The 26,293-nt window shown below is 43.8% G+C and overlaps 1 protein-coding gene across 4 annotated transcripts in view; it reads right to left on the minus strand.

Moving 5' to 3' along the window:
• The window catches only part of cux1a (cut-like homeobox 1a), a 53,964-nt gene that overhangs the window by 19,498 nt on the left and 8,173 nt on the right, over positions 1 to 26,293 (minus strand). For 2 of the 4 annotated variants that reach the window (XM_085243514.1, XM_085243515.1), the window contains exons 2-7: positions 16,796 to 16,906; positions 12,433 to 12,480; positions 8,427 to 8,505; positions 5,511 to 5,648; positions 3,028 to 3,151; positions 880 to 956 (exon numbers count right to left, since the gene is read on the minus strand). In XM_085243514.1, coding sequence (XP_085099640.1) covers positions 880 to 956; positions 3,028 to 3,151; positions 5,511 to 5,648; positions 8,427 to 8,505; positions 12,433 to 12,480; positions 16,796 to 16,906 — 577 coding nt within the window. Of the gene's footprint in view, positions 1 to 879; positions 957 to 3,027; positions 3,152 to 5,510; positions 5,649 to 8,426; positions 8,506 to 8,616; positions 9,366 to 12,432; positions 12,481 to 16,795; positions 16,907 to 26,293 lie in introns of those variants that run through there. The other 2 variants (XM_085243517.1, XM_085243516.1) reach the window with 2 other exon arrangements.

The following is a 26,293-nucleotide window of genomic DNA, read 5'->3' on the forward strand; positions in this document are numbered from 1 at the left end:
GGTGCAAAGTGAGCTGAAGAAGCAGATCCAGACATGAGCGATACTTTTTAAAAGAGCATTAAAGGTGTAAACATTATCTTTGACAGCTTCTTACTACTAAAGTCTTATTTCACACGAGAAACTTTGGCATTTCTGTTTCTCAGTGATGACAGCTGAGATTTTCTTAGATCTCCAGGCCTCGCAGACACCTAGTCCAGATGTGTCAGATTAACTATGAGTGTTAAACATAATAATCACCAGTAGCTGTTTTTTTTTTAAACTCATTTTCACGATGGGTGAACATTTATTGAGAAATAGAGAGGAATAGAGGGAATCTATTATGATTTCCTTTTTTCTGTCACACAAAGGTGGATGATCACATTACAAATGACAAGTTTTAAGTAATATGGTCGGTGTATGTGGATGTAACCCCTATGAGCCCAAAGCTCCGGTTAAATATATTCTTTTTTTCTACTTTGGGATCTGCATGATATCACTGAGAGGGGATATCCTTATATGGTCATCTCGGGAACGCAGCTTTGCCTGGGAGCACAGACGCTCCACCCACCTGATGTTTCAACCCTTCTATTTGTCAGTCTGAAGAAAGCTGGATTAAAGGGAGGTGGAAGGGAGCTAAAACAGCTTGTTTCAGGACAGCAGAATACAGGGCTTCACGGGTTTAAGGTAAACAAAGATGACGCTGAACTTTTAAATCATACAAAGCTACTCTACAAAAGTACAGGGATAAAAATATGGAACTGGAGATTAATATAATAAGTCCCCTTTAAGAAGTTTTCAAAGGCTTAATAGCCAGCCCAACTACACTTTCAGTGATAAGAGCACTTTATCTAAAGGTGGGTAAACAATCCCCAGGTGTGTACAGGCTGCGTAGGCTGGTACCTGTCTGTAGGGACCGGGCTTTCTGTTCGGCCTCCTCCAACCTTGAGGACATGGAGTCCTGGCTCTCCTGGAGTTTCCTACAAGAGACCAGGTAGCAGAAAGTCACAGTCAGTCAAGAGATACTGAGTCAGTAAATTCTGAGCTCACACTTTGTGGCAACTGCGACTATTCTCTATTTTCCCACCATTTCTGAAGTGTTTTCCACCCTAAAATCCTCCCAACACAACCCACTCCTCATTAAGCAGCCCTATTAGGCAGGAATGTCTGGCCACTGGGGCACACTGCACCCAGGGGGGAGAGAGAGAGAGAGAGAGTGCGCGAGGCTTGACTAAGGGAGAGGGGGGAGGGGGCGACAGAAACCACAAGGATAAAATAGATTCATTCTTAGCATATAAAAAGTTGGGCTCTGCTGAGAAATTGCCACTGCGTGTAAAAACATCAATAATCTAGCACAAAGATGGTCTTTATGGCACTCTTTGATGCCCCCCTTCCCCGCCAATCTGTCTCTCCTGTCATCTCTATTTTTCTGCCCTCTACTTCATCCTTTCATCTCCCTCACTCTCTCTACCCTTCGCTCATTCCTTGCAGGATGAAATGCATCGGAGGTGCCATCCATTTACTCCCCCCCCCTTCTCTCTCAGACACAGGAAGTCAGCTCACTGCAGACAGGAAGGGGCCCATAAAACACTGACGTACAGGAAATACAATTGGACAATTGATCTTCTACTGTACGTATGAAAGGGACAGTGAGCTTTAATACAGCTTCGTCAAACAAACGAGATGACTGACAGGAGGAAAACGTGCTTTGTAAAGTCCATTTCATATTAGTAAACTGTATACGTCAACTTGAAATGAGGACTTTCATCAGAGGGATGGTGTTTTAAAGACTGCAAGCAGCTTGTAGCTTGGAGAAAATCCATAGCGTTCAGTGCATCGGGTCTCATTCGCTTAGAATTACAGCGGAGACTGTTTGGAGTCAGTATATCATTACTAAATCTGCATGGTGAGAGTGCGATTTAGTAGTAAAACTGCATATTAACATGCTTGAAGAGGAACTCCATACTGTGCAGCTGAGCACTTGTGACACGCTGAATTTAATCTGTTAATTCTGTCGGTCTCAAACTTTCATTTCATTGCTGATAAAAACGTTCAGGTCTGACGCATCCATCAGAGCTTTTTTAGCTCTTGTTCTCCCTCAGTGAAAATATGCTGCGTCTTTAAGCCCCGAGGCTGCAGCGGCTAATCACATGAAGCCTCATCACTCAGATGTCTGCACATCTCTTTTTTATTTGATTTGATTACTTCAAAATAAGAGCACACATTATCCAAGTTAATATGGGATCACAAGATAGCTTAAACTAGTTACTGTTTTTTGGGATCCAATGTAGAAGCAAAGGAGCCTGAGTTAGTTGTTACGTGAAACAATATTCCTGCCTCAAGTCCATTATACTTTAGGCCAAATTGGCCCTTTTCTGGAAAATGGCAGTATTAAAGCATTTTAGCCTCACTAAGCAGTTTTTTTTAAATGTCCCTAAAGCATCCGGAAGCATTTTTTGAGCTTATTACTGCCCCCGTCTTCCTGTACACCTGAAAATTACACACTTTAACAAAAAAAAAAAAACCATTGTATTGAAATAAAGTAGTCTTTATCAGCAAAGCATATTTTTGCACAGCAGAGGCCCATGGCAGCAAAATATCCAACATAACGGCTGAAAAGTATCTTGGTAAACAGAAAATGGGAGTGGATGGTGTCGATTCCCATCAAAGCGAGAATGGCAAGCGCCCACATGACAAAAATGCTGGCATTGTCTTTTATGCAAGTTATCTCCATTCCTACATTTGTGCGCAGGAGGAAAGCAATAAGCAACAATTTGTCGATTAGACTGATAACTACTGAAAAAAGAGAAAAGAAAAAAAAAGAAAAGAGCCCTTGGAGATTTGCTTAAGTAGGAATTAGTAAGTTGTGAACAGAGAGCCCTGCTAAATAAAGTCTGAAATCTTAAACCTATCATTCAAAGATAAGAATCAGCAGTTCTGCCTGAGGGCACAATGACCCAAAGCATTCAAACTGCAAAATAATGCAGAGGTTATTACTTTAAACACAGCTGCAGCAGCGCACATACGCACATAAACATGTGCAACTTTTACCTCTCCTTCTCTGCATAGTCGTTGTGTAGCTGGAGCTGCTTCTCTTGGGCCAGGTTCTCGGCTTGATTCTTCAGAGACTGCTCGTACTCGCGAATCTTCTCCTTCAAGGCCTTAATGGTCACCTCTGTGGAAGAGATTAGAGCAAAGAGGCGAGCACCGAGAGAAAAGAAGTCAGAAACGTGAGTGATCTAGATAGAAAACACAGACAGCAAACTATGGCACTTTTCTATATATCTGATATAAAATAGCAGTGACGATGTTTTTAGCGAGGTGTTTGACCTTTGCCTAAGAAGCAGCATTTCACATCCTGCATTCTTCCTCTGTGAGCACAGATGAAGACCTTGGCCCCCATGGCCCCGGTTTGTATGTAATTTGTATAGTATATTTTTTTTTTCTCTCATTTCTTTTCTAAATGTAGTTGTATATTGTTCACATGTTGAAATAAATTACCAATCAATCAATCTTTGAATCCGCAGCTGCCGTAGAATATTCAACTATCACTAAGAGCAGATATGCTGCATTCATTAGGACTGCATTAGTACCGAAACCCCATAACCTGCTGCCGGCTGAGCGCTGTATGGGGCAGCCTGAAATAAATCTAACACATAACTGGAGTAATAAATAGTCCTCCCTATGTGTGTGTGTGTTTCTCAGAGAAAGATATAAGTGAGTGAGACAATGATATAACGCATTGCTGCTCGCTACCTTTGACTGAGGGCTCTTAGCACTTTGTGTGTGTGTGCGTGTGATTTAAACTCCAGTCTCACTGCTCTGACACATAATCAATAGAGGAGAGTCCCCTCAGAGCCCTCTTACCCCTTAACTGCTTAACTGAACTTTAAACATTTAGGTTGCGGGGATCAATGGCCCCTGCACTCTGTGTGTGTGTATGTGTGTGAATGTGTGTGAGAGAGAGTGTGCGGGCGGATCCGCGTGTGTGTTTAACAGGAGTGGGAGTTCCACAGTGTGTTTTGGGGTTTAAATATCCCCCATCTATTGAGGCGGGAAGGAGGGATAAAGGATGAGGGAACAGGAAAATCAATGGCAGAATGGAACCCTGCCGCTATCGAGCTGTTCCAATTAACTCTCACTGAGGAAAGGGGGATTCCAAAACATTCCCCCGTTCGCTCGCTCACTCCTCCTTTTCGACTGAAATTACACCACTTTTTATTACCGCTTCTCACTCATCTCTCCCCGCTGTTGTCAGTTTCTCCATCTTTAAGCGGATGTAGATCATTGCATTTTTATTTATTTTTTTTTACATTCCTCCAACTCTGTCACGTCTTTTTCATCCTCACGGGAAACTTTTTAAACGTAAACCTGTGGACATTTTAGTGTTTAGGATTTTTTTTTCCCACATATCTCAATGTATGTCAAAGAGGTATAAACCCGCAATGATGAGGACAGATTTCAAGTAAAGCTGCACAAACAAGGCAGTCCACGCACACACGCAGGAAAGAATTCTGAAGCAAGAGTAGAGACTTTCTCACCTTTAGTCCCCTGAACTTTAAGACATTTCCACTTTCGAGAGAGCTATAAGCTAAACCGAAAATATGTCCAGAAACTGAAAATGTTGTGTTCATCTTGCTTCACATACTGCTCGTTTTTTTAATGAACTAAAACTACCTTTTCATACACAAGCAGGACAAAATTTTCCACTACACTTTTCACACACAGACTTGACAACAAGGCCACCAAAGTGTATCTGCCGATTCAATTTAGCAATGTTTTCTTTTTTAATCCATTAGAGAAAGAAAACAACTCAGTGGATAGTCTCCTCAGTTATATTTTCAATGTTCAGTTGCTGCTAACCAGCTGTACTCCAACACTTCCTATCTACAGGGCTGCTGTAGTGGCCCTCCTGGATATCACTTTAGCTGCTACTCCAACAAGTCTCTCCTAGACTTCAACTACCACAGCAAATCTGCAGCAGGTGACTCAGTGAGTCCGTATTCTGCTCCAACCAGACCCTCCTGTTACTGCAATTAGATGCAATCCAGGACAGGATGACTGGTCCACTGTAGGTCCAGCTGGGCATATTGTTTTTAATTTAGTTAACATCCTTTTTTTTTTTTTTTTTTTCTTTTGGAAGAAGAAGAAGAAGAAGAAGAAGAAGAAGAAGAAGAAGAAGAAAAAAAGAATCGCTCTACAACAGCTTTACAAAAGCTTTTCACTAAAACCCAGGTTACACAAGTTCTCTTCTCATTTAATTTTTTTAAAGTTTATTTTTAGGTTGCTGGGAAGAGGGATGGATAGCACAAGTGTAAAGAGACCAGAAGTGTAGGGAAAAGGAAATGACATGGAGTGAAGATCTGGACTCACTGGCATTAGTGTCTGTTTTTTTCACAAACGAGCGTCAACATAAAACACCGGAATGTGAAATTTTGATAAGTATTAACTAGTTAATTGTATGGTCTACATCTACTTCTGTCAAAGTCGGGAAAATCCCATAATGTGTGCCTGCGCACGCATCCGTCTCTAACCTTGGTTTTTAACCTCTGCAAACTCTTTGTTGTAGTCCTCCAGTGTCTCTCGAAGTTTGGTGTTCTCTGTCTCAATGTCGTGCATCCTCTGGAGCTTCAGCTGCAGCTGCTGAGCCAGCTCCAACACAGGTACAGGATCTGGTAGAGAAAACACACACCATGTTAACACACTGTAAAGCAGATCAGACAAGCAAGGGCGGCAAGGTGGTGTAGTGAGCTAGGAATAACTACATTCATGGCCCTGTGAGAGAGAGGGAGAGCTTGCCCTGGTGAAGAGTCCTTGGGCAAGGCAATGAATCTCTAGCAGCTCCAGGACAACTGTTCTGGAGCCGACCCTGACCTCTGATCCCCCTTTGGAGGATTAGTGGTTAGAGCAGAAACCAAAACATATCGCAATTACCAGTCATACTGCGATGAGGGGAGAACAGTCTGACATCTTCAAATCAGAGCTTGGCTTTACTTTTAGAAATAATAATGTGGCAGTAAATTCTATTTAATGTTAGTTATTTATAATAAACCTGTTTTCAAACTACTCTCCATGATAGAAGGTTCAATACTTTAGAGTAGGGATGTCCAACTCATTTAACATCGTGGGTCACACACAGCCCAGTTTGATCTTAGGTGGAACTGCATGATAAATGTGTAAAATTACAGAAAGAGTCATGATAGTTCATTGCACAGATTGTCCTGTAATTATAAAATATAAAGTTTTTGTTAATTTACTGTAGACTCACTAGTGGCTGAAAAGCAAGTGCTTTCCTGTCATTCAATTACTTTGGTGTAGTATGAATTGCACTGGGGGTAGGCAGTCTTTATCAACAGGAAAATCTTAAAAACTTGTGAAAATACAGTTTAAAGGCCGGATTCAAGTGTTCGTCGGGCCGATTCAAGCCCCCGGGCCTTATGTTTAATGCTCCTGCTATAGAGTAAAGCAGCTTAACCTTGATGCGTCTTCATCACTGGCTTCTCACGGCCACACTTAAATACATTATTCTCACTTACTGATAATGACCTAAAAAGAAAGTCATCAGGCTCTTATAACATCAGAGCACTTCGGTGATTAGAAAAGAACAGATCAAACTTCGTACTTATAAGTCACTGTTGGTTTACCCATTCTTTCCTAACAAAACTTTATCCATAAAGTCTATTGAACGATAGACTATCAGTCTTTGTATCAAGCGACCATTGTTGAGTTAGGAGATTAACTTTGGTTTCTGTATGCGGGAAAAAAACATAATGCGTCAACTGTTGGCGCAGCGGGAGAACCGGATAAGTAGAGGCACACAGTAACATAGAAGAGACAAATTAACAGGAGAGATTACTGGGCTATGATCAGTTAAAATGTTTCGCTATGATGCCGCTTGAAAGCGAGAAAGAAGAAAAACATGGGAGCAGACAGATGGACAAAGCGGAGCTGTAAAAACAGGCAATGAGAAAAGGTAAATACGAGATTAAAGAAACAGAGACAGAAGGAAGAAAGGCAACTTTCTGGAGGCATTTTACCAACATCTCTGAACACACAGCAGGGTTAACTGTCAGTGTGATGAAGAGAGGCCTGTCAGTCAGGCCAATCACATCTGATTGGTGCTCATGGGTGGCAGACTGGTGACAGGCAGCCAAGAGACGCAGGCGACGCTCATCAGCATGCCAGCTAAAAGAGCAGTTTATGTGTGTGTGTTTGTGTGTGCGTGTTTATGAGTGTGTGTTGTACAGATAAGAGGAACTGACAGCTTACAGCTGGGGGTAAGGGCTGTGTGTGTGCGCGCGCGTTTGTGTGTGTGTCTCATGTCTGACGCAGTTAGATATCTTAACTATGCTAATGAGAGATCAGCAGAGAACGATTGGGGAATTTCATGCTGATTTTGTGCTGTCAAGGTGACACACCATGCAGGGCTTGGCTCTGACACACACACGCACGCACACACCTCTTCACATAAACACATGCGTTTGCTTCCAAAGTCTCACAAAAAAAAATACACACAAGTACAAACACTCACTAACATAACTGTACGCCCTGAATTTGGACTCCTATCTGCCTCTGTGCCCTTGAAAAATCAACTTTCTCTCCCTCTTATCAAACCTGTGTCCTTCACTTGGACCCCCCCGCTTCAAATCAACTGTACAGCCTGTTAAAAGCAGTTTGACTGGTGGGCCACTGGTGCTGAACGCTCTCGCCAGACACCTTTAATCTAAACCAGAGCACACTGGGCTGACTAACCAGGCCTTCAGCTGATAGAAGACAGAACAAAACACACTGTTTCCTCTTTCAAGACTGCTGCATTAGTCAGGCCGGTCTGTGTCTGTGTGCGTGTATGCATCAGGCATTACATCATTGTCTCGCTGCAAGTTAAGAATAGCCCCGTCAGAGCTGGCGCTGACTTATTGGGAGCAGTACAATCCAAAGATATTACTGTAGGTCTATCCATGTGGGAATATGATGACCTCCTTACGCTATAGATGAACTCAACTCTTTCATTCCTGCATACGCGGCCCCTTCAGGGCTCCCGAGCAGCTGAAAGTCTCCTACCAGCAGCACTGTGGCTGTGTGTTCTGCAGCTCTCGGTGCCGCGCGGCCCTCCCTCAGCCTCAGTGCTGCTGGATGCGACCGCTCGTGTATGTGCACACTTTGCCGCGGCCAATTGTGGGCACGCTTGTCATCCGTATCAGGACGCACCTTCTGTTAAGACCCTATAACGGCTATACCAATGGGGATGAGGTCTCCTGGGGACATATTAAGGCGTCGCACACGCCTGGATGAACAGTGAAGCAGCACCAGAGGGACGGTGTCACACGTTTTCTGCGTTTTTCCCTGTTGCTGCTGTCTGCACGGATGAGGGAAGGTCTCCCTGATTGCAATTCCGGACTAGGGAGGAGTCTACACAAACACACTTGTATCATCACTAAGAGCAGTCTTACCTGGGACATCGATTATTTTTTTGTACACGTTCAAGAAGGCGGCCTCTGCTTCTTTACTCCTCTTACTCAAGGCATCGATCTGCAAGGAGGAAAAATAAAACGTAATTGTTAAACGTCAGTTACCATACACTCCAAAAGCAGGCACATTAATTTAACGGTGAGAGCCGTCTACATATCTGTCTATCCTCACTATGCCTTGGTATGTTGCATGAGATCGGGGCCGTCATGACAGCGGCCACGTTGGTGTTTCCTTCCCGTGAAGTCAGTTCAGCTGTTCAGCCGATGACGGATGCGTTTCGTTTGCTGTGTACGTGTGTTCGTCTATCCGTCTGTCCTCGAGTGAGTGTGCCTAAGTCCTTCAGTCTGTTGTGTGTGTGTGTGTGTGTGTGTGTGTGTGTGTGTGTGTGTGTGTGTGTGTGTGTGTGTGTGTGAGAGATGGCGAGCCTGTGTGCAAATGTGTGTGTTTGTTTCCCCTCCAGCACACTGACATCATTAAACAGCTGGCTCAGTCTTTCCAGCCACAGCAGGGGCAGATTATTCAGTCAGCTCTTAGCAGCAATACAGTGTGGATCCATTACTGATGCAGCCATTAACACAAGAGGGCACGGCATGCATTCCATCACCGATATTATTGAAACGGACAGCATTAGATTGGATCTATAAGAGATTAATTCTAAAATCATACTGGAGAGGGGAACTTTTACGCTGTTGTCAATGCTGAAACATGAGGCAACGAGCTCTGCCATAGTCTCTGTGTCACACTTCAATATGAGAAGCAGACAGAGTAGGCGAAATGCATCTGAAATCAAGTCTAAATCGAGGGAAACAGATGCCAAATAAAGACATTCAGATGGTGCTACTGTACTGGGCAGAGCTACAGCTGACTACTCTGGCTCACGCACTCAGACTAAACAGCCTGTGTTTCTCTTCCAACTCCTCCAGCACATTCACTGAGAGAAAAGGAATAAAGACAAAAGCCTATATAAGTCCAAATATAAAGTCTTCACATTCCCAGCCAAGCCAGTAGTGTAGTTGATGGGTGGTTTAGGGGTTCTTGCCACTGTAAACAGAGCGGGCTACATGTAATACTGCCTGGGCTCCTATGGGAACCTAATAAATCTCTTCACATGGCTTTGATTCATCTCTAGTTTTTTAGCCGCAAAACATCTGGCCCTGAGTAGGCTGGTGCCAGCACCCCACCCCTCCCTCTTTTTTTCATTTCTCTGTGTCTTTCTCCCCGTCTCTCTCACAAATTCTCTCTCTTGTCACTTCCATGTTCTCTGACTCAGTCTTTTCTTTTCCTCAATTTGTTTTTTCCACTGTTAGCCTTTCTCACATGTTTCTCTGTCACACTTGAGTCTCTCTTGCATGCTCCTGCAATCTCCCTCCTCCCTCTCTCTCCAATACTAATATCTCTCATTCTCACATCATGCTGCATCGTGTACTTTACCCTTCTTCGTGTGCTGTGTGACACTGAGCGATCAGAATCCTCAAATGCATGGCCGCTAATGGGAGATTACAGATACAGAGCACTAATACCTTTCTCACACACACCAACATCAAACCTGTCGAAATGTCCGTGCACACGTCTGTGTGTGTGTTTGTATATATAAGGGAATGTGATCAGAGACTTAAAGTCATGCCACACAATCTCATCATAAAAAAGAAACATACAAAAACCATCACACACACACAGAAAAAAATAAATTATCTGCCAATGGCACCGAAGGAAGCCAGCTGCGTGACTGTACAATGACTGGGCCAAGGTCAGTGGTACACTAGCTTTATATAGCCCAACATGGGAGGCAGGAAATAGACATTTAATGTAGGACACACCCTACAGTTAGAGGCAGGTTAACTGCAGGACCAGAGCCATTAGAAGACCACCCAGGATTTGCAAATACAACCCTGCTGTTCCAAACTGCAGCTCTTTCAACCAATCCCAATGACATCTGCTATTACATGCTCCCCTGCCCCCATCCCACACACACCAAGCAAAACAAATGAAGTGACACAAATGATACCTCACCAGTATCAGTAGGTTACTGATGAGAAGTGCTTGCAATTGCAAAAAGGTATCCCTGACAAGTCCACGCACACAAACACATACGTACATACGTCAGCACCTTGTGCCACCATCACTCAGCACCACCTTGCTCCCCTATCTAACCCGTAGTGTGTGAAGGGCATCGGGCTGACCTGTGTGTGTATACATATATATCTGTGTGTGTGTGTGTGTGTGTGTGTGTGTGTGTGTGTGTGTGTGTGGCCCCAGTGGAGTCTGATAAGGGGAGGCTATGGGAAGCAGAGACTGAAGCCTTGGATAATGGAAAAGCTTATCTGATCGATGGACCAACAAGGAACACTGAGTATGCAACACACACACACAAACACACATAACCCGTTTACCAAACTGAGGCCTTGTGGAAACACTACTGTTATTGGTAATAATTATGACCCGAGGGCATCCACCTTTCAATGACAAAGATTAAACAGAGTATCAAGACCTCCAAGTTCCTGGGCTAAAACTTTTTATTGTTCTGTCTGAGTTCTACATTCACTTAGTAAAGATTCACCCTCCTGGGTAAAATGCTTAAGGATGAGTTACTGTGGGATTTCGACAAGACCTTCTGGCTTCTGGTGCTGTCTTGTCCTTGATCAAAGCATTGAGGGGTAAGCAAACAAAGACGGGCTAAAATTACACATTCTCAGAGCAACTCATGTCGTGGCATGCAAGCGTGCAGAATAGGCGACTGATTGATGGGCTGCTCTAAGACTGGCGCGGGTGTACAGTATTATCTCAATAATCATAAGATAATGTCCTTCTCAGTTCCGCGACCACCCACTACGCGTCTCAGCGTGTTCTGGTGTGCACGCCGTCGAGGTGTGTCAACATGAGGATTGTGGAAACAGCTGACAAAGCCCCAATTATACCGCTGCTGTTTCTATTCTCTAAATAGACTGTGGATCATCAGCAGAACATGGAAGAACCACTATAAATTACAGCATTTTTACATAACCACTGGCTGTGGTTGTTGCTCTAACACAAGAATATGGAAACTAACCCAGTGTTAAACTGTAGCACTCTATGGCCAGTAGCAAAGCAGCCCTGTCACTATCTATTGAGATGATTTTCTTTCTCTGTGTGTGAGAGTGTGTGTGTATGTGTGTGTGTTAGAGAAAAGATTCTGCTGAATGTCCACCCACTCCAACCCCAAATAACGCCCCAGTCTAAACCAGCCGCTTCCACTCCTACCCACTGACTTTCACATATGGGAGCGAACTGGAAATGCATGGCTGCCAGTGAGGAGGAGCCACGATGGAAATGGGCCAAAATGACGGAGGAGGAGGATAGAGGGGGGGGGGGGGGGGGGGGAACAGCAGGGGTATGATATAGCACACACAAAAGTCACCTTTGATTGGTCAAGGTACACAAAAACCTTGGGCAAACTTAAAGTAAACATGCATGTGCCACAATGAGCAAAAATGGCTCATGATTCACCAAATCAACTGAAGAAAAAAAAAAAGAAAAAACAACAACAAATATCCCCCCACAGAATCATGCAGACAAAGTCTGAGGAAATAGCACTCGGTGAGTTGTGACTGGCTAGAGCTAGGGTTTTGTGGTGCCTTTTTTTTTTTTTTTTGCAGGATGCAATTTAAACACACCCTCGGGCAACAGGACTTCATGAATAGGACAGAAAATCAAGAGCAGAGCAGAGCAAAGAAAAGAGGGAGAGGAAAGAAGGGGAAATGAGATAGTGGCAAGAAAGAGAACAGGAGATGGCGAAGTGAAGAGGGGAAAGAGAGAAGTGAGAGAGAAGAGATGATGATTGAAGACAAAAGTTAAAAAAAGAAAAAGAAAAAAAGGCACTGCGAGAGGAAGCAAGTTAGCAGTTAATGAATGTCAAACAGGCTTCATAAAATGCATTATTTGATTACTTTGCTTGGAGCATGTTATGGATATCGCTGTGTCAATAATAATTTCCAAAAATAATCCACTCACCTCTCCTTGGAAGCTCTTAAGCAAAGGTGCAACCTGTTTCCGTAAATCCTAAAAAAAAAATAAAGAGGAGATTAGTGAGTATCAAAAACAGAAGAATCAACTGAATATTTTAATCCTTAAATAGCACTAAATAACACAGGGACAAGTGGCAGAGATGCACAAGTTGTATAATGACTATGTAGCAATCGAATAAGCTGCTCAAGCAGTGACCGTTCCTGCTGCTGTCAACCTCAATGAAAAACAAAAGAAAAAAAACAAACAAAAAAAAAAAAACACTGCGGTGCGTGAGTGATGAACATGATGTTAGGGAGGATGCCAGGTTTGTACCCGGAGGTGTTCCGGCGGACAGCGTTTCTCACAAGAACAGGTGCAGCACCACCTGGGCCACCCAGGGGCAGCGCTAGCGCACGTGAGAGTGAATGAGCCGAGGAGAAGGCCTACCGTTAATGCAAATCATGTCCGCGCACCAAATTTTATTTTATTTTTTTACTATAACGGAAACGCTCCTTATCCTCCCAAGTCCCATTGCATGACTTTCCAGTACAAGTCAGCAGTTTCAGATTAGATACCCGGTCGAGCACGTATCAGGGGAACATGCAAATCACCGTGCTGTTAGCTGAGCCCACATCCTGACAAACTGAACTGGAGCGTATGGTAAAAAGCGCGGCAGAATAGGACATTCTGTACAGGAACACTTGATTCTCACAGTTTGTGAATGCACGCGCACTCTCAAAACTGCCTAATGAAGATGTGAAGTAGGGCAACGACAGATGTGTGCTCGGGAGACTCGGCGCCTTTTAGAAACCCTCTGCCTTTAAAAGCCTAGCTGAGGCTGCAGGGGAACGTGCATCCCAAACTGACCTGGGACCAGTGTCTGGGGCCAGGCCTAATCCCAGGTTGGTCCAGACAGGCCGCTTGTCTGGGGCTGAGGACAGGTCGTGACCTTGGTGACCCCGCTTCATTGTTACCTCATCAGGGGTCGTTGCGGCTGTTTGTCTGGGCCAATTCAATATCCCCCCGCTGAGGGGTAATGACCTGCACCCTGCCCCCCCCTCAAAAAAACCCTCCTTCCCTCTTTTTTCTCCCTCTAACACAGAGGAGATGAAGAGCATGGAGGGAAAAAAAAAAAAAAGACCCACCCACACAAAACACCAGATAAGTGTCAGCTTCATCGTTTGCATTCTGATAATATTCTAATTTTACATTTCAGTTTCCTTTTAGTTTTTCGATGACCTGCACTACAGCATATTTGGATTCATGAAAATACAAAATATAAACAAAAGTTCACTTGTTTGGAACATCTATGCCCCCGTTTTGCTGCAAGGCAATGAAAATGCAACATTTAAGGCACTTTTCACTTCAGTATCTCACACTTTGTGTTATCATCAACTCAGCGCTGATTCACAGAACCTCTTATGAAAATACAGTAACCAAAAAAAGTAGTCCAGCAATAATTGCCGCCTTTGTTGAAATTATAATCTTCAGCTTTTTTTGAAGGAGTCTGCGCGATGAGTCAACTCGAGGCAACCATAAATTTTTTTTTAAGAAAACCAAATCATATGAAGTCGCTCTAACAATCTCATTAACTTTGAGTTTTTAGGTTTTAGTAGCTGTAAGCTTTCATAAATGCTGCAGCAACCTCAATGATTACTTACAATTATTATACTTTTGCATTTTTCTTCTTTCGTTTTTGTGTTTTTGTTTTCGATTTGGTTTATTTTCAGACAGTTTCCAGATGCGGATTGATTGTTTGGGGGAGAGAAAAACGTTTCGTTCTTTTCAGTGTTACTTTTAGTCTTTAATTACTTTAGTCTGGAGTGCTTTAGTCACATTTTTCAGAGGTTCAGAATAGAAATACGAACATAAACAAGATTTTCTAAAGGATGTTCATTCACACATGTAGACATCTCAAGTCTCGATAAACACATGGCAGGTAATAAAAGCAAATCAGACCAAAGTGACAAAACCTAAAACTGAAGATTTCAGTATTTTTTTTACTCTATTTTAGTTCGATTTAAGTTTAGCTTTTGTTTGTATTGAGCTTAACTAAAATGCTTCATTTACACCTACTTTTAGCTTTTAGTTAATTATAATAACCTAGTGTAGACTCAAACAAACACACGCAAATACCACACGGCACCAAGCGACTCCTTCTGCTGAACACCGGAGTTTTAAACCCCTCTGGTCCACTCTGCGGTGCTCCACCCCCTGCCCCCTCCACTTCCAAAGATTTATGACCATATAACAACAATGCACACAGACACCATGGTCAATGTGTGTGTGTGTGTGTGTGTGTGTGTGTGTGTGTGTGTGTGTGTGTGTGTGTGTGTAGTGAGGGGAGTGGAGGGGCCCAGGCAGCAAGAGATGGATGGCTGGTGTGTAAGCTGCCGGCAGACAGCAGACAGGCCAGCCCGAGGAATCCTCCAGGGAGTATGGAACTCCCATTCGCTGTCTGTCTGGCCTGCAGCTAAACACTAACATGTGTGTGTGTGTGTGTGCACGCGCACACACACACACACACACACACACACACACACACACACACACACAGTTGTTTTACTACCACTGCCTCTGGCTAGCAATCTTTGGGACATTTTACAACCATTCCCACCCTTGCCTTTATAACAGTGTAGTAGGGAAGTCTTGACTAACTAAAAGGAAATTAAGAAGTGGATGAATAATTTAGGTGACTTAGGAAGCGCAGCAAGATGTAGTCTCTAAAAAAAAAATAAAAATTCAACAGCGTGTCAGTCCTAATGAATTATAAAAACTTTGTTTTCACGCTGCATTTCTTTGCACTACTTTCAAAATGCTACAAAAGCCTGCGTGAGTGTGTGTGTGTGTGTGCGTGCGTGCATGTGTGCGTTATTATGCAGACCATGAGTGCAGTTCACACCGAGTACAGCTCAGCAGACTAGACACAGTCAACGTGGGCCGGTCTCCTGGTTGTTGAATAATGGATCAGAGACGGACTCCCGCTCAGCCTAATGCAGTCTGATCTGATGTGACTGTGATCTCCGTTGACTGGTGCGGACCACAGAGAGCTGACAGCCCGCTTTATAAGCTGGTCAACCACACACATACACATGCAGCCACGCAAGCGATGGAAAAAAAAAAAAAAAAAACGCGGCTCCTCAAATGCACACAAGACGATCGGGGCATTTTTAATCAAGCGCGGGCCATCACACGTTATGAACCAGCCTGTTTGGTAGGCAGCCTTGATGCTTCTGTATTTCCAAACGCCCGGAGTTTTAGTGCTGATTCCTATTGAGGCTGTTACAGCCCTGTAATGAATCCTGTCGCTCGTCTGGCCTGGCTCAGATTCCTCCTCCACATACCAGGGAGATGCCAGGGGCCACACAGACGCCAGAGGAGCCTTCCTAAATCACAGCCTTGTTACACTGATGAATGTGTGTGTCCTGTTCTGTGATCTAGGCTATCTGCCTCTGTGTGTTTGTGCCTCTGCCTTCTCTGCATGTTCTCTTTGTGCATGGCTCCCGCTGCCTCTGCATGTGTGTTTCTCTCCCTTTGTGTCTGTCTTGCCTCCCTGTGTGTGTTGTTAGCTGTGCGGTTATACTTGGAAATGAGATTAGAGATGAATGTGTAGGGTGAAGTGAAATTAGCATCCTTTGTATGCAGGTACAGTTTCCTCCCGTGTATACTCCTCTACAGCGGGTGGGCTACATGCTGAAGTCAATAGTCACAATCCCCATCCTGTGGTAACTATAATAGGCCTACTGTCAACTCCGCGGAGAGTTGACAATTTTCTATCCACTGTCTACTCCGTTCATACATAATTCATGCTGCCATCAATAATTCACCATGGTGACATTACCAATAATAACACAACAATACTTTGTTTTTGCTGTGAGGTTTGAAATATGTTGCCTTGGTTACAGAGATGAAACAAATATTCCCTGGAGGAGTGATGGGAACACAGGAACAGGACAGAATTCCCTCCTGATCTCTCTCTCTCTCTCTCTCTCTCTCTCTCTCTCTCTCTCTCTCTCCTGCTCTGCTCTGTCACTCTCTCCTTGCCTCCCTCTCTCGCGCGCACACACACTCACCGACCACACTTTCTGCTCGCATAAAAAACTAGGTCAGATAATACAAACTCCTGAGGGGTTTTCTGTTTTGTCTCTTTAGGATTTCAGGGAAACTAATGGAGAGACTATTTTTGGGAGCCAAGCCCGCATCTCTGTTCCGTCTACTCCTCTCAGTAAATAATCACGGCTACATTTATGAAGAGGAGAGCAGACACCGAGAAACGCCGAGGCCAAGCGTGATTGTCAAAAGAATTGCGGGGCGCACTGTACGCGTGGCTGTGTGTTGGTGCTCGCCTGTGAATATCCGATTTTCTCACCTCTGGAGTGTTCTTCTTGAACTCGCGGCTCAGGTCGATGAGTTTCTTCCTGGACTGTTCGCTCTCGTCCTGTCTGTTGGCAAGCTGCGTGGCGGTGACGTCTAGTTCTTTCTGCAAGACAAACAGACAGGTTGTTGTTTTTGTTAGTTGCATTCAACATTTTATTACACTTATCACTACTGTAATGGTCATTATAATCGTAATCATTGTTATCAATTACGATTAAAAGATGGGAGCTGTTTTATGACTAGACTGCAAACTGTTGGACCTATTTGCTTTGCTGATATTATTCAGAATGCTGCAGTAGGCCGAAAACACGGCCACAGAGTAGAGGTTTCTAAAAACTAAACCTTTGATGTGCTTCAGCTTGTGGCCTTCATTGGGGTCTACACAAAACATATTACAGCCAGTTTTAAAAATTTGAGGCATAAAGTAAAGAACAAACAAACAAACAAACACACACATATGATTGGTTGCTTTGTATTTTAAATTATTATTTTTGACCTATAATATGTCTGTGACCACTCTGGCACAGGCCTATCAAATCATAAAGTTCCACTGGTTTTGCTGGAGCATTAACCTGTTCAGAAAGCAGAACCACAACACCAACGGCCCACCAAGGAAAAACCTGACGGCCTTTCACCCTGGCAGTCAATCAGTTACCGCTCTAACCACTACTAGTAAATGCCCAGGCATTTCAAACCAATTATTGACTACCAGGTGACTCCTCACCACATAACAACAAAAACACAATTATCAACAGCAGCAGTTGTCAAGGCTGAACGGAGGTCCCACCTTCGTCCACATCCATTTTGCACTGTTATTAATAGCTATTTATGGGACTTGTTCCAGCTGATGGGCCGTGTGCTGACATTAACAAGCCGTTCAGGCCTTGTAAAGATTGTATCTCCGCTCTCCGCTGAGTGTGTGAGAGTGCTGCTGGATTATGTTTCGGCTGGATTCTTGCTCTCCGTCATGCTCGCTCCCTCATTTTTCCATACTCTCTACAGATCATCTACTCACTCATTCAACCAGCAGTTCCTTCTCTTCAGTTTAAATCTCTCTCCTGCCTTTGCCCCGCCTCCCCTTCTCTCTCCCCCCTCCCCCCATTCACCTCCTGTGAGGCCGCCCACCCTTGAGAGTGATTAAACGCTGCTGAAGGGCCGTTATGCTAACTAACGCACTAATCATTTAATACACACATTACCACAGGGGCCCTTGTGGCTCAGTCTGCTGACAAGGTCCCAAAACACACTCACGCACACATGCCCACCTCCCCACTTTGCCTATACACCCCACCCCCAAAAACACACAAGAAATTTCAACCCTCTGAAGAAACAGTGTGATCAAGAACTAATTAGGAGATTTTTTTTCCCCTCCATCAGCATTACGTTTAATTCCCTGACCAGCCGTGATCTCGTTTTAACCACAAACCATGAAAAAGTATAACAAATGGATTCGGTCGACTGTCCCCTGCAATGGATTTTATGCAGGAGAAACAGGATGTTTGGGGAGAGAGAAAAACAAAACAAAAAACTGCTCACTTGCTTACATGCCATCTTGTTCTCACTGCCCATGGAGCAGTTGATGTAGCAGCCTGTCTGCCCATGGCCATGGAGCAGCTGCACTATCTGTTAGTGAACTCGAGCGTGCGCAGAGGCTTGTGCATCGCTTGATGAAAGGAGGAACCTGATAAATTTTAATCATGTTAAATTAATTGTCAAAAACTGAATGTTCTAGTTCATGAACAGTGGTGTAATTATTGCATTGGTAAAGATTAGCTACAGGAACAAGAATACAGGGCCCAGTATGTTCAAGATACAAGGATCAAATTGATATGACGACGATATGATGCATGAAGCCTTGTTTTTCTGATCAGCGTGGACTATAATCACTCGCTGAAATTTTATTTTAAAGCCTGATGTGAATTCAGCTGGAATTGGCAGCAACGAGGGTAAATTTCAGTGTATCCCCGAAGTGTGGTTGCTGTTAATCATCCCAGCTGTGTGATTAGGCACATGGAATACATTTGGAAAACAGAAATACTCCCTCTGCAATGATGTGATGCGAATTCTGCAAATGTGAAATAGTATGGATGGCCGATAGAGCGTAGGTAACGTCTGAATAAGCCCATTACAACTGCTTTCATTTCTCCACTCTTATTTCAACTGTGGGTTTACAGAGATCATAACTTTCACACTGCATGGCTCCTTTGTTATACACTGCTGTTCATTTGTAGCCTTTCACAGTCACTGTAAACGCAGGGCTTATAGTATTGCTTACTCAGATGAAGAAAAATCCTGCAACAACATTGTCTTTTTATTGACAGGAGCTCTCAGGATGCATTCCGATATGCACATTAGTCCACGAATTTTATGCAAAACGGTGTTGAAGGAATTCAACAAAGCAGGTAAATCAATTCATTTAAGCTGATCAATAAGATCCGTTTTTGTGCTCATAAAAGTGAAATATCCACAATCCTCCACTAGGGCTCTGCTTTAAGAGGTCATGTACCAATCTCCAACGCCCTTGATTCTGTCCAATCCCTTTCCAATACCCTGCATATATCCCAATGTGTTACCAAATCCTCGCTCCAAAAAAAGAAAAATTCTCACTGCTAAGCTAAATAAACACATCACACATGAAAGAGGATTGATTCATGGCCAAGTGGGCAAGTAATTATGGGCATGGTCTTAGTTTGGGGGGAGAGAGGAGGGGGGGGGGGGGGGGGACATAAAAAAGGACCCTCACACTCAGTCAGGTTTTGACTATGCAGCAAACCCCTCTGCCCACATCAGCAGACACAGGCAGACTTTACACTCATCTTGCTGATAGAGCGTAACATCGGAAAGTGCACAATCCCCGCTGCCTGCTCATCTCACACACACACACACACACACACACACACACACACACACACACACACACACACACGACCATTAGAAAACCATTAACATTTCTATATTAAGCTCAATTTTACTGCACATGAAGTTGTCATGTTTAAGCACGTTAGTGAAACACTGAACAAACAGTTCTGTGTTTTCTCGGCTGGATGCTGTTTTTGTATGAAGTGGAAAATTAAAAAAAAATTATACTGAACACTGGTGAGGTCTTTGATTCCCTCATCCTCCTTAAAATATATATAAAAAAATGCTTCCAGTGCCCACTTCTTTCTTTCATTTTTGTTTCTAAATCAAATTCAAACTTGTTAAGTTTCTCGCATTGGATGGTGTGGACTACAGGAGTCAAACTGTCATGCCACATTTCCATAGGGCAAATATATTCATAGCTGTAAAATGCTGCCGCTCTCTTCGCCATATCTCCAGGTTTCCTGGGAAGTTAGCTTGTTGACCAAGGGTTAAAAGAGGCGGACACTTTTTCCACAATATGAATGTTAATGTATAAACTCTAACCATCCGAGCTGCCTGAATTATTTGCAGTTAGGACTGTCAGTGCTTAACCAGTCCAGCTACGTGATACTTGCTAGCATGTACTCTGGAGTTTATGTTACCGTCCTGACTAAAGATAGCAGATAGCTAGATTAATAGATGGCTAAATAGAACCACGAAGACCCTTCATTTTCATAATGAAAAGCATGGTGACATGTGTCACTATCTATCCGAGTCACCACAGCGATCACAAACAGCAACAGCGTGTGCAGACTGGCAGAAAGGAGTGGGCAGTGCCTTGGCAAGTTTCAGAGCTGAACAAAGAAGTCAGAAAGGACAAACATGGCAGAAAAAAAAATCCTAAATAAAAGAAATCTAAAAAGTCTTATCCTTGCAGTTACTTATGCTGCATATTTTTAACTAAATTTCCTGTTTTCTATTTATTATCACAGGGTTTTAAAAAATGCTTCGCTACATGTTATTTTAATGACTTTGATAAAGTTTATTAGGCTCAAAACTTTGGAGGTTGATTACTGTTTAAAAAAAAAATGTTTTTTCAAATTTAAAAAAAGGCTTCTCTACAGGGGTTTAAGCCATCTGGCATTCAACTGGGATTTTCCTTCTATCTTGTTTGACATCAGTAACAGACATAAGACGCACACACAAACCTTACAAATTAGTCTGACAAGGAGACAAAACCCTAAAAGTGAAGATAGAAAACCGGGTAAATGAACACAATCCACATTTTGCATTACAAGACTCAAGAAGAAAATGCATTTCCTTTAGATAATGTAAATACTTCAGTGAACAGCCTGCAGACAACCATCAAGCATGAAAAACTGCTGGGTTTGGGGCCTTCAGGCTCAGCCTCTGAGGTCAACACTCTCTGGCTCTCCTTGGCTCGACTTTGAAAGATTTTACTTTTCATTTAAGAGGGAAAAAAACTACTTAATATATTCTATAACTGCTCATTACAACACCAGCGCTATTTTTGAATCTGCACTGTCTAGTTTTTAGTCGAGGAAGGAACGTGGTCTGTGCAGGGGAGCATTAAGTGGGCTGTAATGTCTGTGTGATTGCTGTAACAGCCCTGCTTGGCTTGGCTGGACTGGCCCACAGCAGCAGTCCCTGTCCTGGTTCATTTGGTCGTCTGGTCAGCTGTAAAGACGATTGGAACAGATTGCCAACACTCCCTAGAGAGACTTCAACACCGACTTGGCCAAGAAGCCTCTTGCACACTGCTCCACACGCGTGTGCTCTCACATGAATGCACAGACAGGCCGCTGCAGTAACTTGGGGAGCCCAGTCTTTCCACATTCTTTTGAACTCCCGTTTCAAAAGAGGAAGTCTGCTAACATGTTCGCCCGGCGGAATTTGGCACGGGTAGCCACGTTCGCAGCGAGGAGGAAGAGGCTGCGCTCGACATGAAATGAGCGTCTCTCCATCCTACCGCTGCGGTAATATTAGTAATCGCTGATAAGAGTCACGGGTAAACAAATCCCATTACCAATGGCCATCAGACCCAAGGTGTATGTATGTGTGTTCATCACTCCTAATGAAATTCCTTACACTCGTCTGCAGGCAGAGAGAGGCCTTCTATCTGACTAATTCACTCTAATTACTCTAATGAGCCACAGGTGATGATACAGTGAGACTGATTAATTAAATGGGAGGCCCCAATCAGGCATGTCTTATTATGCCAATCATATTGACTACAGCCTAAATGAGATAACAGGAGACAGACGCACTTTAATTGAGGTATCAAAACTTTGTGGAATTTCTTTTGCCCTCACGCTCCGATGATGACGAGACAGATAGGCTGGTGGAATGACAACAAAGTTATTGTTATGTACACAGTGTGAAGTCGATCTGCAGCTGCCGTCTGTGCTGCCAGGAGCGTACGGTGACCAGGAGTGCATGCCGAGGAGAGAACAGCGCACAAGGATTTGCTTCAGCTCCTTCTCTGTAGAATAATTGGGACTGTAACTGCTAGAAACACTTTGTTTACACCCCGTCTGCAGTCACACATGCCAAGTAGACTGCCACTACTCCTTTAGTCCAAACACCATGTAGGTTAACTGCGCCACATTCGGTGCATGTTTTACACATTAATCTAACGGAGTACCACCCTTGAATTCGAGCCAGGCGTAGAAAGGGACAGACAAAAATACATCCGCTTCTTCTCAGTAATATTAACACCATATTAGTCAGACTACAGAGGAGGGTACTGTTAAAAAACAAAAACATATTAGCTTTCTTGTGTTCATTACAACGTGAGAAGCCTTTTCCTGCCTCTGTGCTTGGCAACATGACACAGATGTTTAAGAGATGAAGTTTTCTGTCTTGCCAGTGCAGTCGCTAATCTTTCCTTTTATCTCCGACATGTCTGAGGCTGTTATGTGGTTATGATAGTAAACAGTAAAGGCGTCTGGAAAGATGTCTTATCTGAAATCTACGAGGCCTACCTTTCAAACTCCCAGCACAGCTTTCCACCCCCTATGCGGCTGACTGTTTTGTATGCCAAACCCACTGTGTGTGGGGGTGGAGTCGCGGGGTGGCAGCTCAGTCAGGAGCGACAGCCACGCTCGCTACAACGACACGGTACATGATCACAGATCACAGGCACGCCCCCTCAAAACACAGCACAACAGCAGCACAGATAAGAGACTTACAATCCTGGCTGCCTGTCTGCCTTTCTACCTTTGACATAGCGGGGTGCACAACTTTAAATGTGCCAGCAGATACTGTGTTCACAAAACCACACAGAGTTTGAAGACGCAAGTTGTATCTACCTGAATCTCTGTTTTTTTTTGTTGATTTTTTTTTTTTTTTTTTTTTGGGGGGGGGGGGGGGGGGTGCTTTTCCTCTCACCCATTGGAGTGAAAGCCACAAAGTTTTCCTCGCTACAAGAGTTTTACTGACAACTGAGGAGCACTTTTTTTTTTTTTTTTGGTGTGTGCTTTTGTGAAATGGTGTGCACGTCTCTTGTGTTTACGTGCAGAGCGGCTGGGGGCGGGGGTCAGCCTAACACTCTCCATAGTCTAACAAGACGCTTGTGGTCCCTGAGCGTTTTGCTCCTTTTTTTGAACACAGATCCATATCTACCAACAGCACAGGAGCTGTCAAGACTCACCTCAGCGATGCTGACGCAAGCCTGGATCAAAAACAGCCTTTTTACACCGCAGCTTCGTTTGTATTGATCCATGTTTCTCTGCTGAGAGACTGGTTGTTGTTTTATCTCCCCAACATCCAAGCCTTAACTCTCCTGAAGCTTACTGAGAGCTAGTCATTATTTTGCCTGACCTATCATCTGACAAGGGGATTCAGAAGCCCGGCCTGAGCCTAAATACAAATATAATGAGACTAAGATGGTTTCTGGCATGGAAGAAGTGCAGCTCACTTGGTCTCATTTTGCAGAGTTTGAATTTAGCTGGAGGCCTGTGTCACAAAGGGTGAGTGGTGTGGAGTGTGCAATGGGAGGAGAGGGGTATGGCGATATGCTAGGGTGTAATGCATTGGTGAAAGGGCAAGATTTTTCATCCCTGCGTTTACAGGGTGGAACGGCTAGGATATTGAGATCTGAGATAGGATCAGAGGGTAGTGAGCTGTTTCAGCTACGATAAAGGCCACGCATTACAAACACAGCGCTGATAGAGAGAGAGCGAGAGAACCAGAGAGACATAGAAAGAGAGAGAGGGTGAGAGTATCGCACCTCTCATCCCTGAATTAATGCCTCCACTCTGCCAGGAAGCCATTCTGTGCCAGTGAGAGGAGATTGGGGAGGGGATGAGTGCACAGATACGGACTAAAAAATGGAAACTGCGATCATGGAAAGGGGCGATAGGGATTAATCAAGTCTGGAAGAAGAGTGTGGCTCTTCAGGCCCGGTAGCACACACACACACACGAGCCCGGGGCCCGACAATTTTAGAGTGCCGCCATTACTTTAAATGACTTCAAATGCAGGTACGAGCAACAATTGGCGGATAATCGCGTTTTTTCCTGGCTCGGACCTGGCCATTTGGGAGGGGTGAGTACACACCCAAGCACGGCCGGTGGCACAGGTTGCGCCTAAATTGTTTCATAAAGTTAAGGCAAACAGCCTGTGCTACTTGAATTAAAAACAAGTCTGTTCATTTCCCTGATATTTTTGGCAATTTGATAAATAAAAATGTATTTTAAGCTTGGAAAGATTAAACCCCCACTTAAAATATTTTTATCACAGTCCCAGTGAATTTCTTTTGGTGGAAGGCCCAAACCTCTTCAGTGGAAGCCAGAATGTTTTATATGCAAGGTTAAAAAAAAAAAAAAAAAACCCTGATAATGACAAAAAAAAAAAAAAAAAAATCACAGGTGCAAGATAGCAGTGTAACGGTGCAAATGTCCACACCTTTTTAGCTTTCAAAGTCTGTGAGCTCTGACAATGGAGCAGTGTTTAAAGTTCCTCTAATTCAGTTAAGATTTGATCTGTTCTCAATTCGTTAGCCTATTTGATTTGTTGTAATTCACTTTGACTTCCATATAAGGACGAGGAGCAGCTTCGCACTGTTGGCACAGTTACAAGACAGTGAAGAAAAAAAAGAGAAAAGAGAGAAAGAAAAAAAAAAGGTGTGCATCACTCTCATGTGCCTCTGGTACATTAAATCCCTGCTCTGCGTGATGCCCTTTTTCCACATTTTAATTTAGCCTCGTCTATCTGTTGTATCCAGTAATTTTCTAGACGCCTGATGACACATCAGCGTGAGCTGTGCCACAGCCTATAAACGCAGCATGTTGATTTCTTCGCATAAATTAAAAGCATACATCAAAATGCCTCATTAGTTTAGACATATCTGTATGTCGAGACTCTTTAATGTGTCCAGTCTGTGCTGTCACTACTTTCTAGTGTGGCCTTGCGTCCTGACTGAGTTTGACACCCATGGTCTATACAATCAACATCAACAGAACATGTCCCAGGGCTTAGTCTTACTCAGCCTTTATGAGTAAGAGTTTGCTCTGTTCTGCTTGCATGACTTTTGAGAGGAAAATGCAGAGGAACACAGTGCGAAAGAGAGAATAAGCATAGCTAATCCTTACAGTAATGACAGAATAATTAGCTTGCGTTAGGCTAAGTAATGGGTTGTAATTATATCATTTATTCTGTGTTGAGAGAATGTGATATAAAGCCTGCACAATGAAGGAAGAGGAATTGAGCTCAGTGGGAAGTAGGATGGAGCATGTGTAAGAGCGCAGGCTCTTTCTATTGATTGATCCAAACATCAAACGAACCACTAGAGTAATGGGGGGAGTGAAGGACAGCTAAAAGCTATTTGGAGCCTTCACTGCATAAAAGACTTGACCTGTTCCACACAGCCTACATATCAAAACCATCAAACAGCAATCAATAGACCAAAGCGGTCAACTCAACAAACCGTCACCCTACTAAAACATCAAACCCCCGGCCCAAGCGTCAGATGATGGGCTACACTCAGCTTATCCATTACCATCAGATAAAGAGGAGATAAAACACAGAGCCTAATCCTTTCATGTGTCGTGACAGCCACAGCAGCCTCCGAGGCATTCCTTCAGTCTGGCTCTCAAATAGTTTTATGGCGGAAGGCAGCCATTCAGTCAGCCAGCCAGGGCTGTTCTGGTCTGTTTGTCTTATTTCACAGTTTACACGCTGTTTTATAGGTAGTTATTATGGTCGCCATGGTGATGCCATACGTTTTTATGGTCTTTTGGTCTGAGGGCAGAGAGTGTAATAAACGAAAAAACACACACACACGCGAAAACAAAGACTCACAAAACACACTCCTGCTGTGGAAAGGTCTCCCGTCCCTCCCTTCCTCCCTCCCTCACTCTTTATCAGTCGCACCAAATGCCTATCTCTCCTACTTTCTGCTTCATGTGAAACATGGATAGGCTAGCGTAGATTTGTCCTCACTCATTCCACATCTGGAGCTGATCAGAGGGCCTCCTGGAAGTTGAGGCCTCTGGGCCTATTAATAACCATACCACTGAACTCAGGGTCAGACAGCAGTCAGCGGATGAGCCTGTGTCTACTAAACACAGTCCCTTCCCCCTTCCTCAAGAGGCAACTCTCACTTTTATTTTTTCCCACCCCCGTT

Source organism: Mchenga conophoros, linkage group LG14 (genome assembly GCF_057382185.1).
Source record: "Mchenga conophoros isolate Kocher_MC1m ecotype Shallow Benthic linkage group LG14, M_conophoros_male_GT1.1, whole genome shotgun sequence".
Classification (NCBI taxonomy): domain Eukaryota; kingdom Metazoa; phylum Chordata; class Actinopteri; order Cichliformes; family Cichlidae; genus Mchenga; species Mchenga conophoros.